Here is a 23,403-nt window from a genome sequence, read left to right on the forward strand (position 1 = left end):
CTGAGGATGTTGTCAGTCACTGCAATGCAGTTGGGTAGGTTTATATCATTAAAGTTAGAACATACAGCAACAACATCCTTGACATTGTCTATAGTCTCGTCTGCTGTTAGCACAGATGACGCTTGTAGTTTGACGTCTCGTCTATGTACTGTTCAATCAACGGAATTATTGTGAACAAAGAGACAAAGGAGTGGGTTGACCCAAACTACCACAACACATATTATTTGTAACCTGCAGTGATATGAGGGTGGAAATTTGCCTGCTCAGGGAATAAACACATCATTTGACGACACATCATATTTTTACAGTATGTTATGGAGAGATAATACCTGAGTTACTGAACGCAAGTTGTGCCCATTTTTCTTTCTAGAGCAAGAGAAGAGAGTCAGTCTTTATGGTTTGAAAAGAACACTGATGTTCCACTGTGCCCCCCTCCCTCCTCCTCAATAGCTACAGACACAGAAATGGCCCATCCTAAGGAAAGCTCATTGTGGGACTGGTTCTAGTGGCTGTAATTCTGCACAAAGGCTGAATTTCGGGAAAGAGACTTCAGATACAGTATTAGGGGACCACTAAGGTCTATATAAAAGAGACTTCAGATACAGTATTAGGGGACCACTAAGGTCTATATAAAAGAGACTTCAGATACAGTATTAGGGGACCACTAAGGTCTATATAAAAGAGACTTCAGATACAGTATTAGGGGACCACTAAGGTCTATATAAAAGAGACTTCAGATACAGTATTAGGGGACCACTAAGGTCTATATAAAAGAGACTTCAGATACAGTATTAGGGGACCACTAAGGTTTATATAAAAGAGACTTCAGATACAGTATTAGGGGACCACTAAGGTCTATAGAAAAGAGACTTCAGATACAGTATTAGGGGACCACTAAGGTCTATATAAAAGAGACTTCAGATACAGCATTAGGGACCACTAAGGTCTATATAAAAGAGACTTCAGATACAGTATTAAGGGGACCACTAAGGTCTATATAAAAGAGACTTCAGATACAGTATTAGGGGACCACTAAGGTCTATATAAAAGAGACTTCAGATACAGTATTAGGGGACCACTAAGGCCTATATAAAAGAGACTTCAGATACAGTATTAGGGGACCACTAAGGCCTATATAAAAGAGACTTCAGATACAGTATTAGGGGACCACTAAGGCCTATATAAAAGCATCCAAAGAGCACCATGTCATGGGACCTTTAAATAAATGCCAATAAACCAGAGCACATTTTTCTCCCATCCCGGAATGCTGTGTGGACTAGCCAGACCCTCCTCTGCAGCACTATGGAGGAAGGTCTGGTAATACAAGACTAGTCCTGTACAGATCCTGGCAGAGCTGGAAGCTCTCATTCATTTCAGATACACATCCAAAGCAGAATCAATTTTATCGAGAGTTAGCCTGACGTCATCAGACGTCATCAGATTCTAGTCAGAATCTGAGTCCGAGGTGCGCTGTTTGCACACTGCGCACAGACTTGGAGAAACGCTGTGCTCGCATGAACTCGGAGAGAAACTGAAACAAAAGTATCGATCTCATCACGAAAGTATCGATCCGATACCAATACTCATCTTGGTATTGATACTATCGATATTTAGATCGATACGCCCAGCCCTAGTATCCAGGGGGAACCCGTTTTTTTTTGGCTTATTTTAACTGGCCCATCCAGTTTTCTGGAGGCCCACCTACAATCAAAATCCTGGCGCCGCTAGTGCTGATACTGATAGTCTGGCACGTTTTTCTACCTTCCTTCGCAGCGCTGTGGAGGAAGGTCTGGCTATGCGAGACTAGTTTTACCCTAACCAATCAGTAGCAGGTGATGTCTGAAAATAAGAAAATGGAGACCTGGGCAGAAATTCTGAGATCTCGAACTAGGGCTGCACGACAAGTTGTTTTCTTATTGTCATTGCGATATCAACTTAAGCAATAAACACATCTCGAGAAGACTGTGACACAAGCGTAAGACACACTTTAATGTAACAACCATTCTTCTTTTCAATGTTCAGTTTAAAATTATCTTGGTAATAATTTTCTTTCAGTTTTTTATCAACAATTAGTTGTATTTTAGCAGCATAGTGAAAGCAGCAGAAAGGCAGAACTGAATACACTTTAATATCTGTTTTTATTTATTGCAAGTAATATTGTTATTGAAATATCCGACAACATATCGCATGTTTTGTTCATATCGTGCAGCCTTATCTCGACTGAAAATGGCATTTAAAAAAATCAAATATGTCTATCCAGAATATGTGTCCACACACACAGTTTCACTGGACCTTCTTTTTACTGAATAAATACTCTTTATTAATTATTTTTTAAATTTTTTTTCGGATTTTGTCACAGGGTTTCTCATCTGATAGGGTTTTTGCTTTTAGATGTTTTATTACATAAAGTGTAGTCTATATCCACGATGTTCCACTTCCAGGATTGCTCCGTTGCCGACGGAAATTAAGCCGGATTTCACTCGTTTAGGCCGGATATCCGTTACTTTCTCTGTCTTTGTGTTGGCGTTCTAACCTCTGGTGGATTTGTGAGGACTATGGTTAACTGCTCCTCAGATCTCTGCAGGGTAAATCCAGACAGCTAGCTAGACTATCTGTCCAATCGGAGTTTTCTGTTGCCAACTTTTGAACGTACACACGTTCCACCAAAACAAGTTCCTTCCAGAGGCTATAAAAAACACAAATTATTGCAGACAAATTCAACCGGAATGCAGGAAATTAAGCGTTTGATATGCCCCCCCCATGTTGCCCTTGATGAAACCCATGACCAAAATAGTCTGTCATTATGTTAATAATTGATGGAATTATAGTGAAAACTAATTTAGCTGGGAACCCCCTGGAACCCCTGAAGGAGCCCACTTTGGGAGCCACTGCTGTATAGGACTAGTGAACTGAACTTCATGTGTAAACTCTGGCCGTTAGGAGTGGTACTTGTGAAAATGGGAATGCGAGATGAGACGTTTGTCCAGCTCATCATTTTGAGTCACACAGACATGAACTCATGCTGACTATCAGCAACTTTTGCATTTAATTACAGTTTTATACACTCTTATTATTACCTTATCTTTAGATACAATGAATGAATGTGGTGAGAGGGCAGACACGAAGCAAAAAGACTTCTTGGTACTACCACTGGATAATAAAAACTTGCAGGATATCATATCTGGGAGGGTTTTCCCGGTGAACTTGAGTGGAAGCATTATAAGCAGTGTTGGCTGAGGAGGACTGCAGCCCTGGCAAACAGCTCGGCGAAGGGAAAAAAAGGGTCTTTTCACAGGTGTGGACCATGGATGTATTAAGAGGTGTGGACTGGCCTGCTGTCCTGTGTGAGGCAGACGGTGAGCTGTGCTTGTGGCCAGACTACACGAGACCTTTAAGTACATAGGCCTACCTTTGGATTTCTAGGTCACGTGACTCGGTATCTCCAGCCTGCCTTCTCCCAGCCGGGCCGTCCGCGCGCTCTCACCATTGAAAAAAATAAAAAAAGGTAACCATTTCTATAGCCGCATTGACCCCCTAGCTCTAGTTTACCGAGCATTTAGCTTCCATGGACCTCACCGTTTCACTCAGCCGTCAGAAAACGGCGGAGTGACACGAAGCGACAGCCGCGTCGCTGCTCCGGAAAGAGCCGGGCGGTGACAGTGGGAGCACTCGGCTCTGTCAGGCCTTATTATCTGGACAATCACAAGCCCAGCTCCGCCGCAGGCTACGACTACGACCCTTATATATATGTCAATGCTACGACCAGAGCACTTTAGGCGACATTATTTCCGGATTGCAAGCGATTCATGGTCGCTAAATGCGAGGCAAGCGATAACGGAGCAAGGTGGCGGTCGGATTTGTGAAGATTACAGTCAATAAAGTGCTCTGCTGCCTAATCACTGTGTGAAAGGGATGGGCAGTGCACCGGCTGGACTGACTTTCTGCAAAAAAGCTTCTTCTTTTTCTTCTTCTTCTCGACTCCACACGTGCTCATCATGGTCAAAAGGGTGTAGCTCACTTGTGTTGGATGTCAAACGCATTGTCAGACTCTTAGGATTAGTCTTAAGTCAGATTGTTTACATGGTTGAGCCGGTGCCTATGTCGAGGGCTGCATATTTCATCGCAATTTTATCTAAATCGTCACTATTTGTTAAAGGCAAAATATGTGTCAAACCATTCTGAATGAAGTCTTGTGGTGCTGCAGAGACGTCCCGACCTACAAACTGTATCCTACAGATTAAGAAACAATCTTAATTTGCTACAGATCCTCACAAATACCATACTATAATCATTTAAATTTTATAAATTTGAATATTTTTCAATGAAAATTAGAATACCGATATAAAAAATGACCATTTCCTCCAATTTCGTGAATCATATCGCAATATCAGTCCAAATAATCGCAATTAGATATATTCCTCATATCGTGCAGCCCTACTTATTTCACATCTCATCACTTTGATTCCCTCCCCCAGATCGAGCCATCCAGACTTAACTAACCACAGACTGTGTCAAAATAATGCATTTATACAGTCATTGCTTCTAACAGGTTTACGCCCACTTCACTGGTATTTTGTGCTGTTTCTGTATTGCAGGATGGCAGAGGCTCCCATGTCATGTGACTGTTTTGTGTCCTTGCCCCCTGGCTCTCGCGATGACCATGTGATTTTTGGGAAGAACTCCGACCGTCCCCGGGATGAGGTGCAGGAGGTGGCCCACTACCCTGCAGCATGTCACTCTCCAGGCTCCGTGCTGGAGGTAAAGCAGCCATGACTCCTACAGTCCACCACCACCACCACCACCACTGCTGCTAGTGCGGCCCACTGACAACAGGCATCATGCATCTCTGAAATACACGTGCTGACTTGGGGTGTAAATCACAAGTTTTATCACGATACAATATTACATTGATTCTTTGATGTAATCAATTTCTGGCGGCACCTCAACAATCCCGGAAGTGGAACGATGTGGATGTAGATTACATTTATAGCAACTCAAAAAAAGCAACTAAAATATGATGTGACAATTTTATTACTGAGCTCTTCCAGAAATTTCAATTGTAAACAAACTATTCTTTTTAATAAAAAGAATAAATATAAAGTGGGAATCTAAAATAAAGAGGCATCTTACAGGGCGCCCGGATAGCTCAGTTGGTAGAGCGGGTGCCCATATATGGAGGTTTACTCCTCAACGCAGCGGGCCCGGGTTAGACTCCGATCTGCGGCCCTTTGCTGCATGTCATTCCCCCTCTCATTCCCCTTTCATTTCTTCAGCTGTCCTGTCAATAAAGACCTAAAAATGCCCAAAAAATAATCTTAAAAAAAGGGGCATCTTACAGATAATATGTATTGCCAGTTGTATAGCCAGTCATGATGATAACTTTCAGATCCATAAGCTGTTCTGAGCACACATCGGCTGGTCGTCTGTGTGACATCATCATCTGTCTCCTTCCCTCGCTGTCTGTCAGACGCTCATTGTTCGCCTTCTTCTAAAATATTAGAAACACTAAAGCAGAACCAGAAAACCCAAGACCTCTATTTGGTGTTGCTCCAGTATTTCTGAGAGCAGAAGTGTCGGCGAGCGACAGTCTCAATCACGTGACGTGTGTTTACAGTGTTTGGTGTTTGTTTGACAAAGTGCAGGGTGAAAGCAAACCGAATCAAATGAAAAATGCAACAATGCTGCAACTTTACCCCCGAATCGCACAGAGTCCACCGAAATATACAGTATGTGTGAAAGCGCCCTTAAGGGTAAAGAGTAAACTTAACGCCTGTTGCCACAAATAAACAATGGGTACTATTTCAGAAATCCGACCTCAAATAACACCTCTAAAACCATCAGGGTGGTAATTTGTGAGAACCAACCCTTTTAAATTTCATATAATCAGAGGAATGAAATCAATATGCAATCCAGTTGTGATACAATTATTACAATTTTGCATTCTGCGCTAGGGCTGCACAATTAATCGCAATTTTATCGAAATCGCAATATGAACTAGTGCAATATCCAAATCGCAGGGGGACGCAATATTTGTTAAAGGCAAAATATGTGTCAAACCATTCTAAAATAAATTATTGTGGTGCTGCAGAGACGTCACAGCCTACAAATCCTATCCTACGGACTAAAGAAAAAATCTTTGTTTGGTACATATCCTTGCAAAAAAATCACACTTCAATCATTTTGTTTTTATATTTTTCAATGAAGATGAGAATAATGATACAAAAATGATCATTCCCTCCAATATCGTTAGTCATTTCGCAATCGCAATGTCAGTCAAAATAATCGCAATTAGATATTTTCCTAATATTGTGTAGCCCTATTCTGCGTCACCAGCACACAACTCTGAAAACATCGGTTCTTAAAATGCAATATGACATCAAAATCATAAAAACAACAGCGCTCATCTTTCTCTTATGACTGTTCATTTTGAATGGATGATGGATGCATTAATATATCGATCAGAACACCTCTGACACTAATCTTAGACCCCTTAATGTTGTTTTTAATTCTCTATGTAGATTTATTTTGAGGTGTCCATACAAGATTAAACATTGTTTCATGTTTAAATCACACTATCACACTATGATATCCTACTAAAAACATACTTTTTGGTTCCATATAGATCTTCATATCCACTCAGACATATGCACTATCCCTTTTTCGTTGTTCCCTGAATTCTCAAAGAAGTCGGACGCAGATCATTTAGATATGAAGCTCCTTCCGATTGGAATAATCTTCCTGGGTCTCTGAGATCTATTACCACTCACTGCTGCTTCAGGACATCGTTATTTTCTCTTCTTAAAACAAAATGTCATTTCTTTTAATGTGTGTGTACTTTTACATTGTTTCTGTTTATTTGTGCTGTAGACAAACTGCTTCAACTACAGCTGGTAACAGCAGCTAAATTCACAATTAATATCTTAGAAAGGCCATATTTATATTTATGATGGTATTGCTGCAAACGTGTATTAAAGCTATAGTGCGTAGTTTCTGTCTCCCCCATGAGGAATTCTAAGTAATGACAACAACACTGTCGGCGCATCCACATGATACAAGCCTTCTGTGATCACGCACCACGCCCACCCCTCCTCCACACAGCTACTAGTAGCCAAGGAGGACACTGAGGATTAAAAAAACATGATGGACTCTTCAGAAGAGGTCATTATCTTCACTCGCGGGAAAGTCCCCGGACGCCCCAATCCTCTGAACATAGTCCTACTGAGAAATCCAGAGAGAGTTGTGTGGAGCTGATAGTCTTAATTAGCTTTGTAGCAACTCATTTGGCAATGGCTTGAATGTAACGTTCATTAATATCAAAAAGTTACACACTAAAGCTTTAAAATGCAGAATACAGAAGTGTCAAGCAGAGGCTGATAAGATTAATTTATGTACAGCAAGAGGATGTAACTTTGCCTTTTGTGTAGACAATTTTGTCCAATACATGTTTCAGCTTGGCATACCGCACGCACAAGTGACATACTACACTGAAATAGTTTGCGCAATGTAACCGGAGCCAAAAATAAACAACACCGTTTTTTCTCAGCCTCAGTTTGTTCTTCGTCTGCAGTGCACATACATCCAGATCCCTCAGGTGGAGCACACCCACGCTGTTGTCCTCAGCAAACCTGCCTGGATGTGGGGCGCTGAAATGGGAGCCAATGACCAGGGAGTCTGCATCGGGAACGAGGCTGTCTGGACCCGAGAGCCTGTGGCCCCCGGAGAGTCTCTGCTGGGCATGGACCTTGTCAGGTGAGCACCGAAAAACTTTTGATACTGTATTGGTAAAAAACAAAACAAAAAACACTATGGATAATAAACAGCTATTTGGACTGCACAATACTAATCTAAAAATTTGCATCAGCTGTGTGATTGGCCGTCAAGTGGTATTTCAGACTGGACATGCCATGATGATAGCTCGGTTCACAACCACAAAACACACAGATCACTTTTGTCTTGTCAATGGAACCATTTGGCAACTTTTTAAAAGTAAACTTTCCATTCAGAATCTTATTGGCATCCATTTCGGCGTCTCGCGCTCGCGATCCACTCAAAACGTAACGTTAGCCTACTACTCTTTGGCCGGCTCGCGAGCCCAAACAAGTGTGTTCAGCGTGCCTGTTGTTGTGTTTCCGGTCTAGCTAGATCCGGTGTGGTGTTGTAGTTTTTCTAACGTTAACGTTAACGTTAAAAAAGAACAAAAAAGTTTGCTAGTCCAAAAAGAGCGTTAATCTCGCGATAAAAAATTGACGCCGTTAAAATGGGTTTGCGTTAACACCGTTAATGACGCGTTTAACTGACAGCGCTAATATATATATATATATATTTTTTTTTTTTTTTTGCATGCAACATGAGCATGTCAATGCAGAGTAATGCAACAGTCTGTGTACTTAATGGATGTACGCACTATGTTGTGTTGAAATTTTTAACAGCAGATATTGTTCAAGACAAATTTCCTTCGCGACAATAAAATCTGTCTTATCTCATCTTATACTTCCTTTCAGCTAACGCAGATTATGTCTGAGTGTCCTTTGTGGTATGTCGCAGCCTTTCACGATGTGTATATTGCGCCAGTTGATATCGCGATGACAATAAAAAAAACTGCCCGATAGATTGTGCATCCCTACAGCTTATCCAACTTTAGCAATGAAGAAAAAAAACTAATCTTCAGAGCTGATGGGAGCCACTATTGACTGCATCCTAATTAAATATAGTTTGGAGCTTGTATATTCACTAAAGTATTAACTTAATCCTCTCAGGCTTTGATCAGAAGGCTGTGTAGATTGTTGCAGCATGTTGTGACAGGTGTAGCAAGCGCTGTTGAGGCGTAGCACTTATCTGTTCATCTCTGTGTATAAAAACACCCGTAAGGAAAGTCGGCAAGTGATTCTCAAATACAGTAGCGTTTTCTCCCAAACACATGGCACAGGAGCGTGTAATTTGGACTAACTGATCAAACAATAAATAGATAAGTAGTAGAAAAGCAGATACATACACGAGGATTAGTTTATTGTCATTCAAACATGTTTAGACATGAAGAAACGATATCTGTTACCCAGGTGCAGCAGCGTACCCAATAAATAACATTGACACTGCAGTGTCATAGCTAAAAATAGACCCTTTAATTAATAAATGATGACCTAAAAGCTATAGTGATAGAACACAGGGCTGCAACTAACATTTTGTTTTTCATTGTCGCTTGATCTGTCGATTATTTTCTCGATTAGTTGTTAGGTCTATAATATGTCAGAAAATGTTGAAAAGTGTTTTCCAAAGCCCAAGATGTCTTGTTTTGTCCACAACTCAAAGATATTCCGTTTACTGTCACAGAGGACTAAAGAAACTAGAAAATAGTCACATTTAAGAAGCTGCAATCAGAGATTTTTTTACCTTTTTTGATAATAAAAAAATGACTCAAACCGATCGGTTAGTTGACAACTAATCGATTCATCTTTGCAGCTCTAGAACCAAGCGGCATAATGAAAGAATCGTGATTATTAATAAATGACTTACTAACATTTATGACTCCATAAGTGATGCCTTCTAAAATGAAAGTAATCCTGCATGACTTGTGATGGTCAGACTGGGGTTGGAGCGTGGTGACAGTGCCTGGGCGGCGCTGAACGTCATCACGGGCCTCCTGGAGCAGCATGGCCAGGGGGGGCCGTGCAGGGAGGACCCCGAGCCCTTCAGCTACCACAACACCTTCCTCCTGGTGGACCGCAACCAGGCCTGGGTCCTGGAAACCGCTGGGAGGCTGTGGGTGGCGCAGAAGGTTACAGGTAAGGATGGAGTTAAAACTTCAGGGTCCGGAGTGACGGGTATATGAAAAGTCTGGCTCAATGGGTGCCCAACCATAAATGAGAGCAGAACTATATGTATTTACAATATGGTGACTTAAGCCTGTTGCTCAATGCATGACTTGTTAACACCTCTGTCTTATTAACACCACTTTCTGTCCATCCCATATGGAACTGAACGACCTTCTGTTTTTTTTTTTGTGGCACGCACAATTTTGCACAGATTGGAGGTCAGCTGTTATTTGTTTACATATTTATGAGATGTTTGTTCTGGATTCTAGCGCCAAATATGTATTAATCCAAGGCGGAAAATATTCCCAGTGAATTCACGAATTTACTTCTGTTATAGATTATTTTTTGGGCATTTTTAGGCCTTTACTTTTATAGGACAGCTAAAGACATGAAAGGGAAGAGAGAGGGGGAATGACATGCAGTAAAGGGCCGAAGGTCAAAGGAGTAAACCTCTATATATGGGCGCACGCTATACCAGGTGAGCCACCCAGGCGCCTGAGAGAAATTAACATTTTGACCCGGTGGGGTCCGGGATCACCAGAGACAGTCATTGCTTCCAGGCAATGCTTCCAGTAGTTGTTGAGTTACTTCAGTCTGGACCTCAGTTGTGGACCGACTAGCAGACCACCTCTGCCATCCCTACAGCCACACCGCTAGCATGGCGAAACGCATCTACAGGACTAATGTTAGACCTGACTAAAGTCCTGCATTGAGTGCTTGGTAGGGGTGTGAATCTTCACTGGTGTCACAATTTGATTATGATGATCCTGTCAACAATTCGAATCGATTCGATATCCCGATGCATCACAATGCGTCACCTCCTCGATATTATTATATATTGCTACACATGGTTTTCATCAACCAATTCAAGCAGTCAGATAAATATAAACTCCTATTTTTATTGTATCTGCTCTTAAAAAAGACATTTCCTGAATGTAGCGGAGTCTGAACACAGCAGGCAAAAGGCAAAAGCAGTGACCGGGAAATCAACAAGCAACATCATTAGGCAGTCATCGATTATGGTCTGTCACTGCAACAATTACACTTAACAACAAGGAAATATATATGAAATATTTTAATACTAAATACACACTGTATTGTTCATTCTTCAACATGAGACCACAGCTTATAGAGCTGTGTCATATAATTCACGGAATCCTGAAACTGTGGTGAAGTGACAGACCCTCATTCAGTCACTCAAACATTTCAAACATATTGCAAATGTAAGCAGGAGAATTGCATCTTTACATGCTAATAACCGCTTCCTCTTCTCAGAGGGTGTGAAGAACATCTCCAACCAGCTGACCGTTGGTGCCGAGATCACGGCAGAGCACCCGGAGCTGCGGAGCGTGGCCCAGGCTCAGGGCTGGTGGGACGGGGAGGGAGAGTTCAACTTCTCTCGGGTGTTCAGTCCCGAGAACCCTCCTGCCAGGATGGAGCTGGCCAAAAAACGCTACAAGGGAGGCACCGACCTACTCCAGCAACATGACGGTGAGTCCTACATGTCCCAGAATGCCTGTGGACATTCCCCTTAGAACAGGGGTCTTCAACATATTTTAGGCGAATGCCTCTATGAAAGAGAGACGGAGCATTACATGGACCCCCTCCATTACATGTAAATGAAATAGAGTTGCTTTTTAAACTGGGCCTACAATAACGCGTAGGGCGGCCAAAAGCCTGTACACATACCTTTTTATGGTGCATACAATATTAAGGTATTAAAATAATAATCATCGACATATTCATGTATACATCATGTTTTAATGTTAAACATACATGTAGCACAGTGAATCCTTAAGTGTAACTGTATCTGTGGATGGCTACCTTAGATACAGGCCAGTAAGACTGTCATCAATGTTGTGTAAATAAAAAGTCAGAAATAGGCCGATTTATCTATGCTAATAATATGTTTGACGGAAGTTTATGTATATTTTCAGACATATTTTGAATTTTGAAAAAAATAATCTTTTTTAAAATGATTAAAAAATGACTTGTTGGCCCCCTGCCGTAACTCTGAGGACCCCCTAAGGGTCCCGGACCCCCTGTTGAAGATCTCTGCCTTACAACATGCCTTCCCATGTGGCATTCAGTAATAGGTGGAGATTGGGATGAGTTTTCTCCTTTTTAATATCAATGTGCTGTAACATTCATCCACTGTGTCTCTCCTGCGCTGTCTCTGGTCTCAGGCTCAGTGACGGCAGCGGTGATGATGTCCATTCTGAGGGACAAGCCCAGTGGCATCTGCATGGACTCTGGAGGTTTCTGCACCACAGGCAGCATGGTGTCTGTCCTGCCCAGAGACTCCAGCCTGCCCTGCATCCACTTCTTCACCGCCACCCCAGACCCGTCCAGGTAGGTCACTAACTGAACCAAGAACTCCTGAGTCTAGATTATAAAAATCTGTTAAGACTATTATAACCCATGTATTTTACGCGTGTGTAAAGTCCTAATCATTTTCTAATCATTTCCATGGTTCTTTCTCTACTTGAAAGAAGCAAACTAATGGCTTTGTAAAATAAAGCATTGTCTATATATGTTTTAAATGTTGCAAAATGTGTTTCATGGTGCCTCAGTGGCTGTTTAGACTACTGCTGTGCTTGAAGGGATACTTGGCTGATGTTACACCAGCTCTGTGTCATCTTTGTGTGGGTAGTGTGTTTAGACGAACGGTGTTTGACCTTGTACTGGCGCCTCCGAGCAACGAAGGTCTACCGAGATCCGTTTCACGTCATCCAGCAGATCTTGGCAGACCTATGCTGCTTGAAGCTCCATGCATCGGCGTCATGGGGGGAAGCCAAACACCATTCATCTAAACACACTGCCCACACTGCCATGACACAGAGCTGAAATTAAATCTGCAAAATATCTCTTTAAATATGTCACTGCTACTTTGGTGTTTCGCCTCAGACACGCAAACATTCTTATTATACCTAAATTCAGTAGCACTTTTCATAGCATGTATTCCTGGTGTGTGGTAGTTTCTGTTTAGGGGAAAAAACTGCAATGGAAGTGATGCATTTTACCTTCATGGCATCAGAATTGATGCTGTTAGCATAAGCAGTAATAGCCACAATACAGTGAAAGGTCAAGAAAAAAACCTCAAAACTTAAAATGTAAAAAAATTAATTTCTTGTACGCTGATTGATCAGTTGTTGCAAAATGTATTCATATTAAATTTCATTTCATTGAAATATTGAAATGTCATTTTAATTTAAATTATGAAAGTGCTGGGATGCAAATATTCTTTCCATCCTTTTCTTTGTTTTTCCCGCATTTTGTCTCCACTTTGGGTCAATGGGAGTTTCTGAGTCTATCTTTCTCTCTTTTCTGTCTCCCCCACATCTTTAACCTGGTAGGTCTATATTCAAGCCTTTCATCTTCTCAGACTTTTCCATCCCAGTGCCGAGAGTGGTTTCCCCACAGTTTGGCCCAGATGACCCTGTCAGGAAGCAGCCTCGCTTTCAGAGCCAGGTGGACCGCAGACATGACCTGTACAAGGCCCATCAGGTGGCGCTCAACACCATGGAGACCAACCCGGTGGGCACTCATGGATGACCTAGGTCAATGTTAGTCCTGTACTAGTCTATATCCACAACGTTCCACTTCCGGGATTGTTCAGGTGCCGCCGGAAATTCCGCCAGACGTCCCTCTTTTTAGGCCGGATGTCCGTCACCTTCCTCTTCCTATGTGTTGGCTGGTTATGGTTAACGGCTCCTCAGATCTCTGCAGGGTAAATCCAGACCGCTAGCTAGACTATCTGTCCAATCTGAGTCTTCTGTTGCACGACTAAAACTACTTTTGAACGTACACGTTCCACCAAAACAAGTTCCTTCCCGAGGCTATTTTGCAGCGGCACCGTGCCTCCGTCTGATGCTTAGCGCCGCCTAAGATGATTGTGATTGGTTTTAAAGAAATGCCAATAAACCAGAGCAAGTTTTTCGCCATCCCGGAATGCTGTGTGGACGGAAGGAAGGTCTGGTAATGCAAGACTAGTCCTGTACAGATCCTGGCAGTGGTCAGTTGTTGATGGTAAATTACAGATGAGTCGCAGGCACAGGACTGACTCCCAGTGCAGAGCAAAACCCAACGGGACCTAACAGTTAGTGCAGACAAGACCCATGGCATGAGTGTAGACTAAACATAAACACACTACAAGTACACATACAAAGCCAAAGAGCTGACTACACTGTGCAACCAACTGAGATTACTGGGAGGTATTCAAAACAAAGTGACATTTGACTCTCCTGTTTTTTTTGTTGAATCACTGTTGAATATTATAAGCAAATATGTTTCAACCGACATTGAGCTTATTATTGATTTAATACTTGAACTGACAGTCACAGAAAGACTACAGACACACAAAAGTCTGGTGTAGTAACCAAATTCCCAATTTCATACTACATACTTACATACATACTTCAAAGCCGGTTTTGAGTATGTTGTGCGTTCACACGGAAAAAAGTGAAACACTTAAAGGGTAACTACCGTTTGTTTCTCCAACCTGGACCCTATTTTCCTAGGGTTTCGTGTGTAAGTGACTGATAGGAACAACCATCTTTGAAATTGTTCCAGTATTAAGCGTGAACACTGTAACCGGCAGCCACAGACCGGGCAATGTAACCCTATGGGGCAAATGTTCACCGTCAGTTTGGGCTACTAAAAGTGCTCGTTTTGCCACTGACCGGCTCAGATTATTTTTTCTAAATGTCTGACAACATCATGCAGCAGATTAGCCTGCAGAGGAAATGGAGGTGTGTGATAGCTGGTGTGCAAACTGCTGTCATTAAGTCTGCGTCTCCCGCCACAGACGCCTGCTTGATTTACAGTCAGGACTTTTAAAAAAGGCCAAGAGTGGGATCTGGATTCCAGTAAATAACGTGATAGTACATAAAGGGGCTTGGCCATGGTTTAGGATTTAGTCAAATGACTCCACTGCTGAAGCAGTTTTAAACATACAACATGCAAATACTATTTCTGACCCATGTGTTACTGTCGTTTTGACATCTCTCTGTCTTTTCTCTCTCCGTGTCAGGACGAGGGTTTAGCCGTCTATGAGATTCTGAGGGACCTGGAGTCGCAGTGTCTGAGCGAGATTTCAGCCATGCTGAATGGAGAGATACCAGCAGAAGAACTGGGGGACTTGTTTTTTGATTCCGTCGACACAGAGATCAAGTTCTACCAGTGAGGAGGTGGGAGGCTTCAGGAGCTGCGTTTTGTGTTGTGTCGTGCATGATCGTCTTCCTGTTGTGGAAAACTTTAGGCTACATTTACACTACTACGTAGTGGTTTTTAAGCGACGTTTTGAGCCAAAAAAACGATCCCCGTGCACACAAGGGTTTTAGCTCAAGTAGCAGAACTAATCTCTGTTTATACTAACCATCCTACAAGGCATATCACATGACCATTAGAGTATACTGGGCTACCGCCCGCTTGGTGGTAGTTGCCATGGTATTAGTTGCCATGCTTGTAGTTGCAGAAGAGACTACGGAGAAAAGGAGCAATGGCGAAAAATAAGATGCGAGATTTCTTCATCTTTGGACTGTCAACGAGGTTGAACTGTTGCTGAAAGAAACACGTGACTACAAGGCGACAAAAGCCCTATTCCCAAGGGATTAGTATCATCATGGGACCTTGTGTAATTTAGAAATCCCCCCCCCCCCCCCAACATCTAAGTTTTGTGTGGCGCATTCACACGGAATAAGCAAAGCCTGTGATTTTATTCAAATTTACTGACGTATCTGTACCCTGATAGTTGGGTAGCCGGAGGCGTGCGGAGGACGGCCAGGTCGAGGCCGCTGTACCGCACTTAGTTTGAGGTTCAACTTTTTTTGGGCCAGGTCCGGTAGAGGTTACCAGAGACTCATCCCCTATCATCCCCGCCGCGGCGGCACCTACACAGCCTCACCATCATGGCAGCGGTCCAGAATATCCATCTTCGCCAGAGGGATATAAAAGCGCACAGGAAACAAAAACCTTGAAAAACAAATGATATACGACTCGCCAAATCACAGACAATGCCGATTTGTACAGGACTAATATTATCACAGAATTTTTACTTTATGAAATACAAACATGGCTGATTCACACGGGATTAAGATCACAGACAACCTCCGCAAATATAACAAATTACTAGAATTCCCCAGGTAATACTAGTCCCATACGAATAGGGCTAAAGGCGTCAGAAAACACAGACTGGGAGTCTGTCTAACGTTATTTCTGCATTTCGTAATTGTGGGTGTATAAATTGAAAATACAGAAAATACTTACTGCAATACTGCAGAAAGAACAACAATGGCGAACAGGGAGACAGGGGATTTATTTGCTTGGACCGACGATCAATGTTCTATATCTATGCCGATGACGAGGTGGAACTGTTACTGAAAGGTATGTAAGCATACCTTACCGATTAGACTGACGGACGTGCGTCGTCGTTTCCAAAGGTCTCCGTTTATGCTCGTCTAGACTACAAGGCAACCCAGGGGTTTTCAAACCAAAACGGGGGAATGAGACCAAATTTCTGAGTTGTGTGAGCCTGAGGCGCAAACGTATTTGATATTCGTTTTTAAACCCAAACATATTAGTGTAAATGTATGCCTTAGACTGCAACTTGGGTGGAGCTGAGAGACTCAAACCCTGAAGAGAAGGTTATTGTAATATAGCGATAAACATGCATGACTATAGTAATACAATGCCTTTCAGTAGCACTACAGGTTGTAGAACATTTGTCAGTATGGGCTCAGGCCCTTAAGAAGAGGTGAGCTTAAGTCAGTCATTCCTGTGTTAACTTGGTAGATAGCGGGATCCTGCATAATTAAAGGAAAACACTAACACGACGTCTGAGTCCATCCCAATTTATGTTATTTAAGATTTTTTGGGGGGCATTTCAGCCTTTTAATGGAAAGAACAGACAGATATGAAAGGGGAGAGAGAGGGGGATGACATGCAGGAAATCATCTCAGGTCGGACTCGAACTCTGGAACTTCTGCGTCGAGGTATACACCTCCATATATGTGCGCCTGCTCTACCAACTGAGCTAACACGGCCACGAGTCAAACCCAATTTGATGGTGATTTTTAAGATCATGGAGAGTCTACATTTGTCTGTGAAAATGGAACAGGTGCAGAGGATTTAAATATCTTGCCTCTTTATTTAAATACTTTATTTATAACAGTCGCACAATAACACACACACACACACACACACGGCGGCTGCCTATGAGCCTAGCCGTTTAGCCCTCTTTTTGGGCATCCCAAGCTAATGAAGCCCTTTTATGAGAAGCCTGTGCCTGCTTGTGGCCTAAGCTGCCAAATATGAACACAAATAGTTGGCACTCCTCATTAATCACAATATCTTGTGTATTAGCAAGCAGGTATGAGAAGGTATCAGAGTCACTATTCTGCTCCAACACTCCTGCCTTCTTCACTCATTCTTTGCATGCAAAGGTAGAAATATCCCTGCGTGGAAGTGTGGCTGTGACAGTGTTCTCAGAAAAGCTCATTAAGTGCTCAACGTGTGCTGTGTTTAACTGTTGTGTTCTGTTACAGCGCCCTCAGGTGGACATCCCTAACGCTCGCAGAGTTGCAGGAGAAGGCCCTGGGACTGTTAAAAAAAAAACTCTGTGTTCCTCGTCCAATTGCGCTCGGCCTCACTCACACAGCACCCGTCCCTGACGCTATTCCATCATTAACACAGACTAAATGTCTAAACTGCACTGATTGGAGCAAATGTATCATCTGTATCACCCAGGGAGAAATGAGTGCACTGTGCACCTCCTTAGTGAGTATAATGATGTAGACTACACAGGCGCCTATATGTAGAGGTGTGTGAAGTTGCACAAGTACTGTGAGTATGGCATTTGTTTAACATTTTGTTTGTTGTTGCAACTGTATGGGTTTGTCATTTGATGGCTACCTGTAGGGAAAGATCTAATAAAGAATGTGAATAGTCTGTCCTGTGTGTGTTGTGAGCTTTCTGGCCAACCTAGTGGTGCAGCTGGTAAAATCGAGGTTTACTAAAATGGCTTCCAGATTGTGGTAACCTTAAAACACTGCCTTGGTGTTCAAGTGTGAACCATGGGTGTATTATAAGAACTGGATACAGTGCTGCAGGCAAAGCCCCGTTCATTCCTATGAGAGTTGTTCAGTGGCGCAAGAAGCCTTCATGGAGCCAAAAAATCCCTGCATCTTCCACTCTGCTTCCCCATTACGGGGCCCATAGAGCAGGCGCGCTAGAGACCTCCGCCAGGCGAACTGTCTACTTCCAGGATTCTCAGAGTGAAACTAATCATTTCGGGGGAGTTGTGATCCTCAAAAAAATTTGTCCACCGATTTACAGACGTCTCATTCATAAGGAATTCATATGTAACATATTTTTTTAAATGTTTTTTTTTTTTTATCTTTTTATATTACCTCTATTTTATAATGGATTAATTTATGGGTTTGAAAACCAATGTATTAATTCCTGTTTTTAATGTACAATTAGATATTCAATAAAGAAATGCTCTATTTCAATTCCCATGTCCCTGGAGGTCCCCCATAGGTCTGGAGTTTTTTTTATTTTTTTTATTTTTAGAAACATATTTATTTAGAACACAAATAAAGATTATTCCAGTGACAAACTCAATGTTTGACAATTCAAGTAAAAATCTTTCACAAATACAGTCACACAACCTAAACAAAAAAAGATGAGAGAGGAGGGAATAAATCTACCGTCAACCCAAATAAAATAGTTTAAAGAAACATGGATGCTTAAATGTATTTAGTGGCACTCGTATTCTGGTTTATTTTCCTTGGAAAAAAGTGGCTAGTGGAAAATCTGATAGGCTGGTAACTTTAAAAATCTACCAGCCGTGTTGGCCGCTGATCAAAAAAGTTCATTTAAAGCCCTATTGGCATTAGAATAGAATTGGCAGAAAGAAACAACATTCCTGTCACCAACAACCGGAAAGATACAGGTCTAGCAGTTACGTGTGCATAAGGGCTGGGTACTGAGTTCAGTACTGCCTGAATTGCCTGTATGTATCAAGTATTGAAAAATGCCTCCTCATTCAATACCCTATTTCAATACCTAAGGAGTAATGCTGCGTTCATGCCACCTCGGAATAACAGGCCCCGCCCCCCTGGTTACGTTGTTTTTCCGACTGGCAGCGTTCACATGGTCGGGATGCGTGTTCTTCTTCTTCTGTTATATTGGCGTTTGGCATAACAACTTTTTGCATGACTGCCACCAACGGTTGGCCGTAGCCGAGAGCATCGGGTGTGTGAAAACAGGGAGGCCACAATAACAAAAGATCTGCTGCTGTTTTCTTATACGAGCATCCAAACAGCACATCGCCAGGTGTTTGTTTGTGTTATATGGAGGACAACGAACGGGAAAAGACACGGATAATGTGTTATTTTTTTATACATCAATTTATGAATAATTTGAAACATATTATGTCTGTGTATGTTTCTTGGCAGAGGCATTTGTCCACAATAAACAGTTTATTGCCATTAAAATATGTTCAGTGAACCAAAGTCGCCTCCATCACACGTCAGTTGTCAACAACGCGTCACCAACTGGGAAACTGTTATCAAAATCCAGCCCGAGTTTCCCACCTCTGATTCCCACAGGACGTTACGTGAATGGTGACGTTTTCACTCGGAAAAACGTTTTTCCGATGTCCATGAACGCACGCTTAATCTCATCAGAGTCAGTGAGCCAATAAGAACGCAGCGTGTTTTTACCGTGATTTAATAATGCTGCTGATTGGCTGTCTAACGTTACACGTCGCAGAGGATAGAAGGAAAAACTCTACGTTACGCACTACTCGCGTATTAAAAGTTAAATAATACATAAAAAGATTTTTGCCCCGTCATGTATAATGTTGTCATCTCTTTTTGTTAAAATGGGTTTTATAAAATTGGTATCGAAAAAAGGATCGTTTAAGAACTGGTATCTGTATTGGTAACAGTATCGAAAAGATTTTAACGATACCCAGCCCTAGTGCACATAGAATTAAATGATCCAGTATGTACGCAAAGGCTAACTTATCCTGTGTAGTTAAATAAATACAGTATCTTGATAGAATGAATCACATTCTTTAAGGACGAGATGTAATGTCAACCTCTCTCCCGCCATATGCCTGAAGCCTCATCTTTGGAAAGAGCCACAGCCTTCGATAAAACTACAGTCGGGAAGTTCTTTGACAAACTTGCTGAAGTGATGGACAGGTGACAGAATGAATACATTGGACTACATTTTTAACTCTTCTTGACATATTTACAACAGTCTGGCACACCTCCTCAGGTAGGCTGCTAGCCATTTAATACATGTACATGTACTTTCTCACCTAGTGCGACTAAATCATCTTTTGTAGAACAATTCATCAGCTACGTTTACCATGATATCTATTTAGGGCTGTTTAGTTGCACATGCTTTTTGCATTACTCGTAAGTTTGAACTATTCTGATTCTCATCGTGGCTCTTTTTGTGTCTTGTCTTTTTTTCACAGGTATAAATTCCCTCCACACATGATTTATAACGTTGACCAAACGGGTGTCAAAACAGTGCCGAAACCAACCAGGTAGTGGCAGTGAATGGAGAGAAGCAAGAGTCTGCTGAAGGAGGAGAGCTTGTGACTGTGGCATGTGCAGTCAATGCTATTGGGAATGCAGTCCCTCCCATGTTTATCTTGCCAAGGGACAGATACAAAGAACATTTCATTATTGGAGCACCTTTAGGATCAATTTGTGCCTCCAGCAGATCTGGCAGGATTAATGACACCTTTGCGGAGTTCCTGGAACATCTGGCTCAGCCCACCAACTCCTCCTCTGACCATCCCACTGTTAATCTTTGACAACCCACAAGGTCCCCATTTCACAGAGGGCATTAGATCTAGCAAAAACAAAGGGTATTGTTATGCTCACAATTCCACTCCACACGTCCCATTGCCTACAGCCTCTGGATATGAGTAGTGGTGGTCCATTTAAGACCTATTTCAACAGAGCTCCTTATGGTTGGATGAGATCTAACCAAGGCAAAACGGCCAGCATATACCAAGTCCCTGGATGTGTGAGTGAGGCTCTCCTGTCAGCAATGACACCATGGAACGTCTCTTCTGGATTCAGGTCCGCAGGGATTTACCTGTACAACAGAGATCTTTTCTTCGATGCAGAGTTTGAACCGTCCATGGTGTCAGACAGGCCAACCCTTATGCTGCAGTCTGCCGCTGCAAACGATTCACTTGTGGGTTCGCACCCCAGCCACGCTGGATATGTGTCGCCTACTGAAACTCTACCCTTACCCAAAAGTCAGCAGCCCAGGTCACGAACAAAGCGGAGGCGTGTGAGGAAAAGAATCCTGACTGACACATATGAAAAGCAGACATTTGGGTAAAAGGCTCGTGAAAAGAGAAAAAAAATCAACACATCAGGGAGAAGGAAAGTAACATAAAAGAACAATGGAAGCTTTTCTTTAGTTTAGTTTTTTTTGTGCTGTTTGTGTGTTACTTGTTTTGCCTTCATGTAAAGTGTCCTTGGGTCCCTTGAAGATGCCTATATATATATATATATATAAATAAAAGGGTTCTCGACTGTTGTAGAAAGAAGTGGCTGATCTTTAATGCAATATCTACATTGCCCATTGTTGTTCCAAAGGCACATTCTGTTTACTAATCTGATATCATTCTAAAAGGTTAACCGAGAAAACATTGAAGAATAATTTAATCTGAAAACTGCTGCCCTGGTTAAAAAAACAATGCAACTGATCTCAGCTGATATTCTGTCTATAATGGAGTGGAATGGAAATTTCTAAGTGACCCCAAACTTTTGACTAGTAAAATATATATATATATATATATATATATATATATATATATATTTTATATATATATATATATTCATTCAATGCGTTTTCTTTATTTTCATGACTATTTACATTGTAGATTCTCACTGAAGGCATCAAGACTATGAATGAACACAAATGGAATTATGTACTTAACAAAAATGTGTGAAATAACTGAAAACATGTCTTATATTTTAGATTCCTCAAAGTAGCCACCCTTTGCTTTTTTGATAGCGCTGAAAACCCTTGGTGTTCTCTCAATGAGCTTCATGCGGTAGTCACCTGAAATGGTTTTCACTTCACAGGTGTCCCTTGTCAGGGTTAATTAGTGGAATTTTTTCCCTTATTAATGGGGTTGGAACCATCAGTTGTGTTGTGCAGAAGTCAGGTTGATACACAGCCGACAGCCCTATTGGACAACTGTTAGAATTCATATTATGGCAAGAACCAATCAGCTAAGTAAAGAGAAACGAGTGGCCATCATTACTTTAACAAATGAAGGTCAGTCAGTCTGGAAAATTTTGAATGTGTCCCCAAGTGCAGTCGCAAAAACCATCAAGCGCTACAACGAAACTGGCTCACATGAGGACCGCCCCAGGAAAGGAAGACCAAGAGTCATCATCATCCGAGTCACCAGCCTCAGAAATCGCAAGTTAACAGCAGCTCAGATTAGAGACCAGATGAATACCACACAGAGTTCTAGCAGCAGACACATCTCTAGAACAACTGTTAAGAGGAGACTGTGCGAATCAGGCCTTCATGGTCAAATAGCTGCTAGGAAACCACTGCTAAGGAGAGGCAACAAGCAGAAGAGATTTGTTTGGGCCAAGAAACACAAGGAATGGACATTAGACCAGTGGAAATCTGTGCTTTGGTCTGATGAGTCCAAATTTGAGATCTTTGGTTCCAACCGCCGTGTCTTTGTGTGACGGAGAAAAGGTGAACGGATGGATTCTACATGCCTGGTTCCCACCGTGAAGCATGGAGGAGGAGGTGTGATGGTGTGGGGGTGCTTTGCTGGTGACACTGTTGGGGATTTATTCAAAATTGAAGGCATACTGAACCAGCATGGCTACCACAGCATCCTGCAGCGACATGCCATCCCATCCAGTTTGCGTTGCGCTGGACCATCACTTATTTTTCAACAGGACAATGACCCCAAACACACCTCCAGGCTGTGTAAGGGCTATTTGACCAAGAAGGAGAGTGATGGAGTGCTGCGCCAGATGACCTGGCCTCCACAGTCACCAGACCTGAACCCAACCGAGATGGTTTGGGGTGAGCTGGACCGCAGAGTGAAGGCAAAAGGGCCAACAAGTGCTAAGCATCTCTGGGAACTCCTTCAAGACTGTTGGAAAACCATTTCAGGTGACTACCTTTTGAAGCTCATCAAGAGACTGCCAAGAGTGTGCAAAGCAGTAATCAGAGCAAAGGGTGGCTACTTTGAAGAAACTAGAATATAAGACATGTTTTCAGTTATTTCACACTTTTTTGTTAAGTACATAATTCCAAATGTGTTCATTCATAGTTTTGATGCCTTCAGTGAGAATCTACAATGTAAATAGTCATGAAAATAAAGGAAACTCATTGAATGAGAAGGTGTGTCCAAACTTTTGGCCTGTACTGTATATATACATACTGCATTGGCTGCTGTTCATTGGAGTGATACATTAACATGCCTCCTAATGCATTAATGTCCATCTCTAGCTAGTAGGGCTACCCACAATTAAAATCAGCATTTCTCACTAAATTTCTAACCGATTTTTCAGCT

At 42.1% G+C, this 23,403-nt stretch overlaps 1 protein-coding gene across 3 annotated transcripts; it reads left to right on the forward strand.

Moving 5' to 3' along the window:
- Window positions 1-3,375: 3,375 nt before the first annotated feature.
- Window positions 3,376-17,756, forward strand: scrn2 (secernin 2). 3 transcript variants are annotated; one of them, XM_039808625.1, is made up of 9 exons: window positions 3,376-3,505; window positions 4,596-4,758; window positions 7,568-7,749; window positions 9,580-9,779; window positions 11,085-11,300; window positions 11,996-12,161; window positions 13,166-13,346; window positions 14,842-14,998; window positions 17,354-17,756. In XM_039808625.1, exons 2-8 carry the CDS (start codon window positions 4,597-4,599, stop codon window positions 14,992-14,994), a joined length of 1,260 nt encoding a protein of 419 aa, XP_039664559.1. In that variant the 5' UTR covers window positions 3,376-3,505; window position 4,596; the 3' UTR covers window positions 14,995-14,998; window positions 17,354-17,756. The 3 variants fall into 3 exon arrangements, with proteins under 3 accessions (XP_039664559.1, XP_039664568.1, XP_039664550.1); XM_039808616.1 differs by lacking the exon at window positions 3,376-3,505 and adding an exon at window positions 3,547-3,824; XM_039808634.1 differs by lacking the exons at window positions 3,376-3,505; window positions 17,354-17,756 and adding an exon at window positions 3,540-3,824 and having other exon boundaries at window positions 13,166-13,375; window positions 14,842-14,971.
- Window positions 17,757-23,403: the final 5,647 nt, after the last annotated feature.

Source organism: Perca fluviatilis, chromosome 1 (genome assembly GCF_010015445.1).
Source record: "Perca fluviatilis chromosome 1, GENO_Pfluv_1.0, whole genome shotgun sequence".
In the NCBI taxonomy this organism is placed as follows: domain Eukaryota; kingdom Metazoa; phylum Chordata; class Actinopteri; order Perciformes; family Percidae; genus Perca; species Perca fluviatilis.

Excerpts from the sequence above, each read along its gene's own strand:
- scrn2 (XM_039808616.1), top strand. The coding sequence starts at position 3,748 with ATGTCAATGCTACGACCAGAGCACTTTAGGCGACATTATTTCCGGATT. Across the intron at positions 3,825-4,595 it reads TCATGGTCGCTAAATGCGAG|GATGGCAGAGGCTCCCATGT; the intron begins GCAAGCGATAAC and ends TCTGTATTGCAG. Across the intron at positions 12,162-13,165 it reads GCCACCCCAGACCCGTCCAG|GTCTATATTCAAGCCTTTCA; the intron begins GTAGGTCACTAA and ends TTAACCTGGTAG.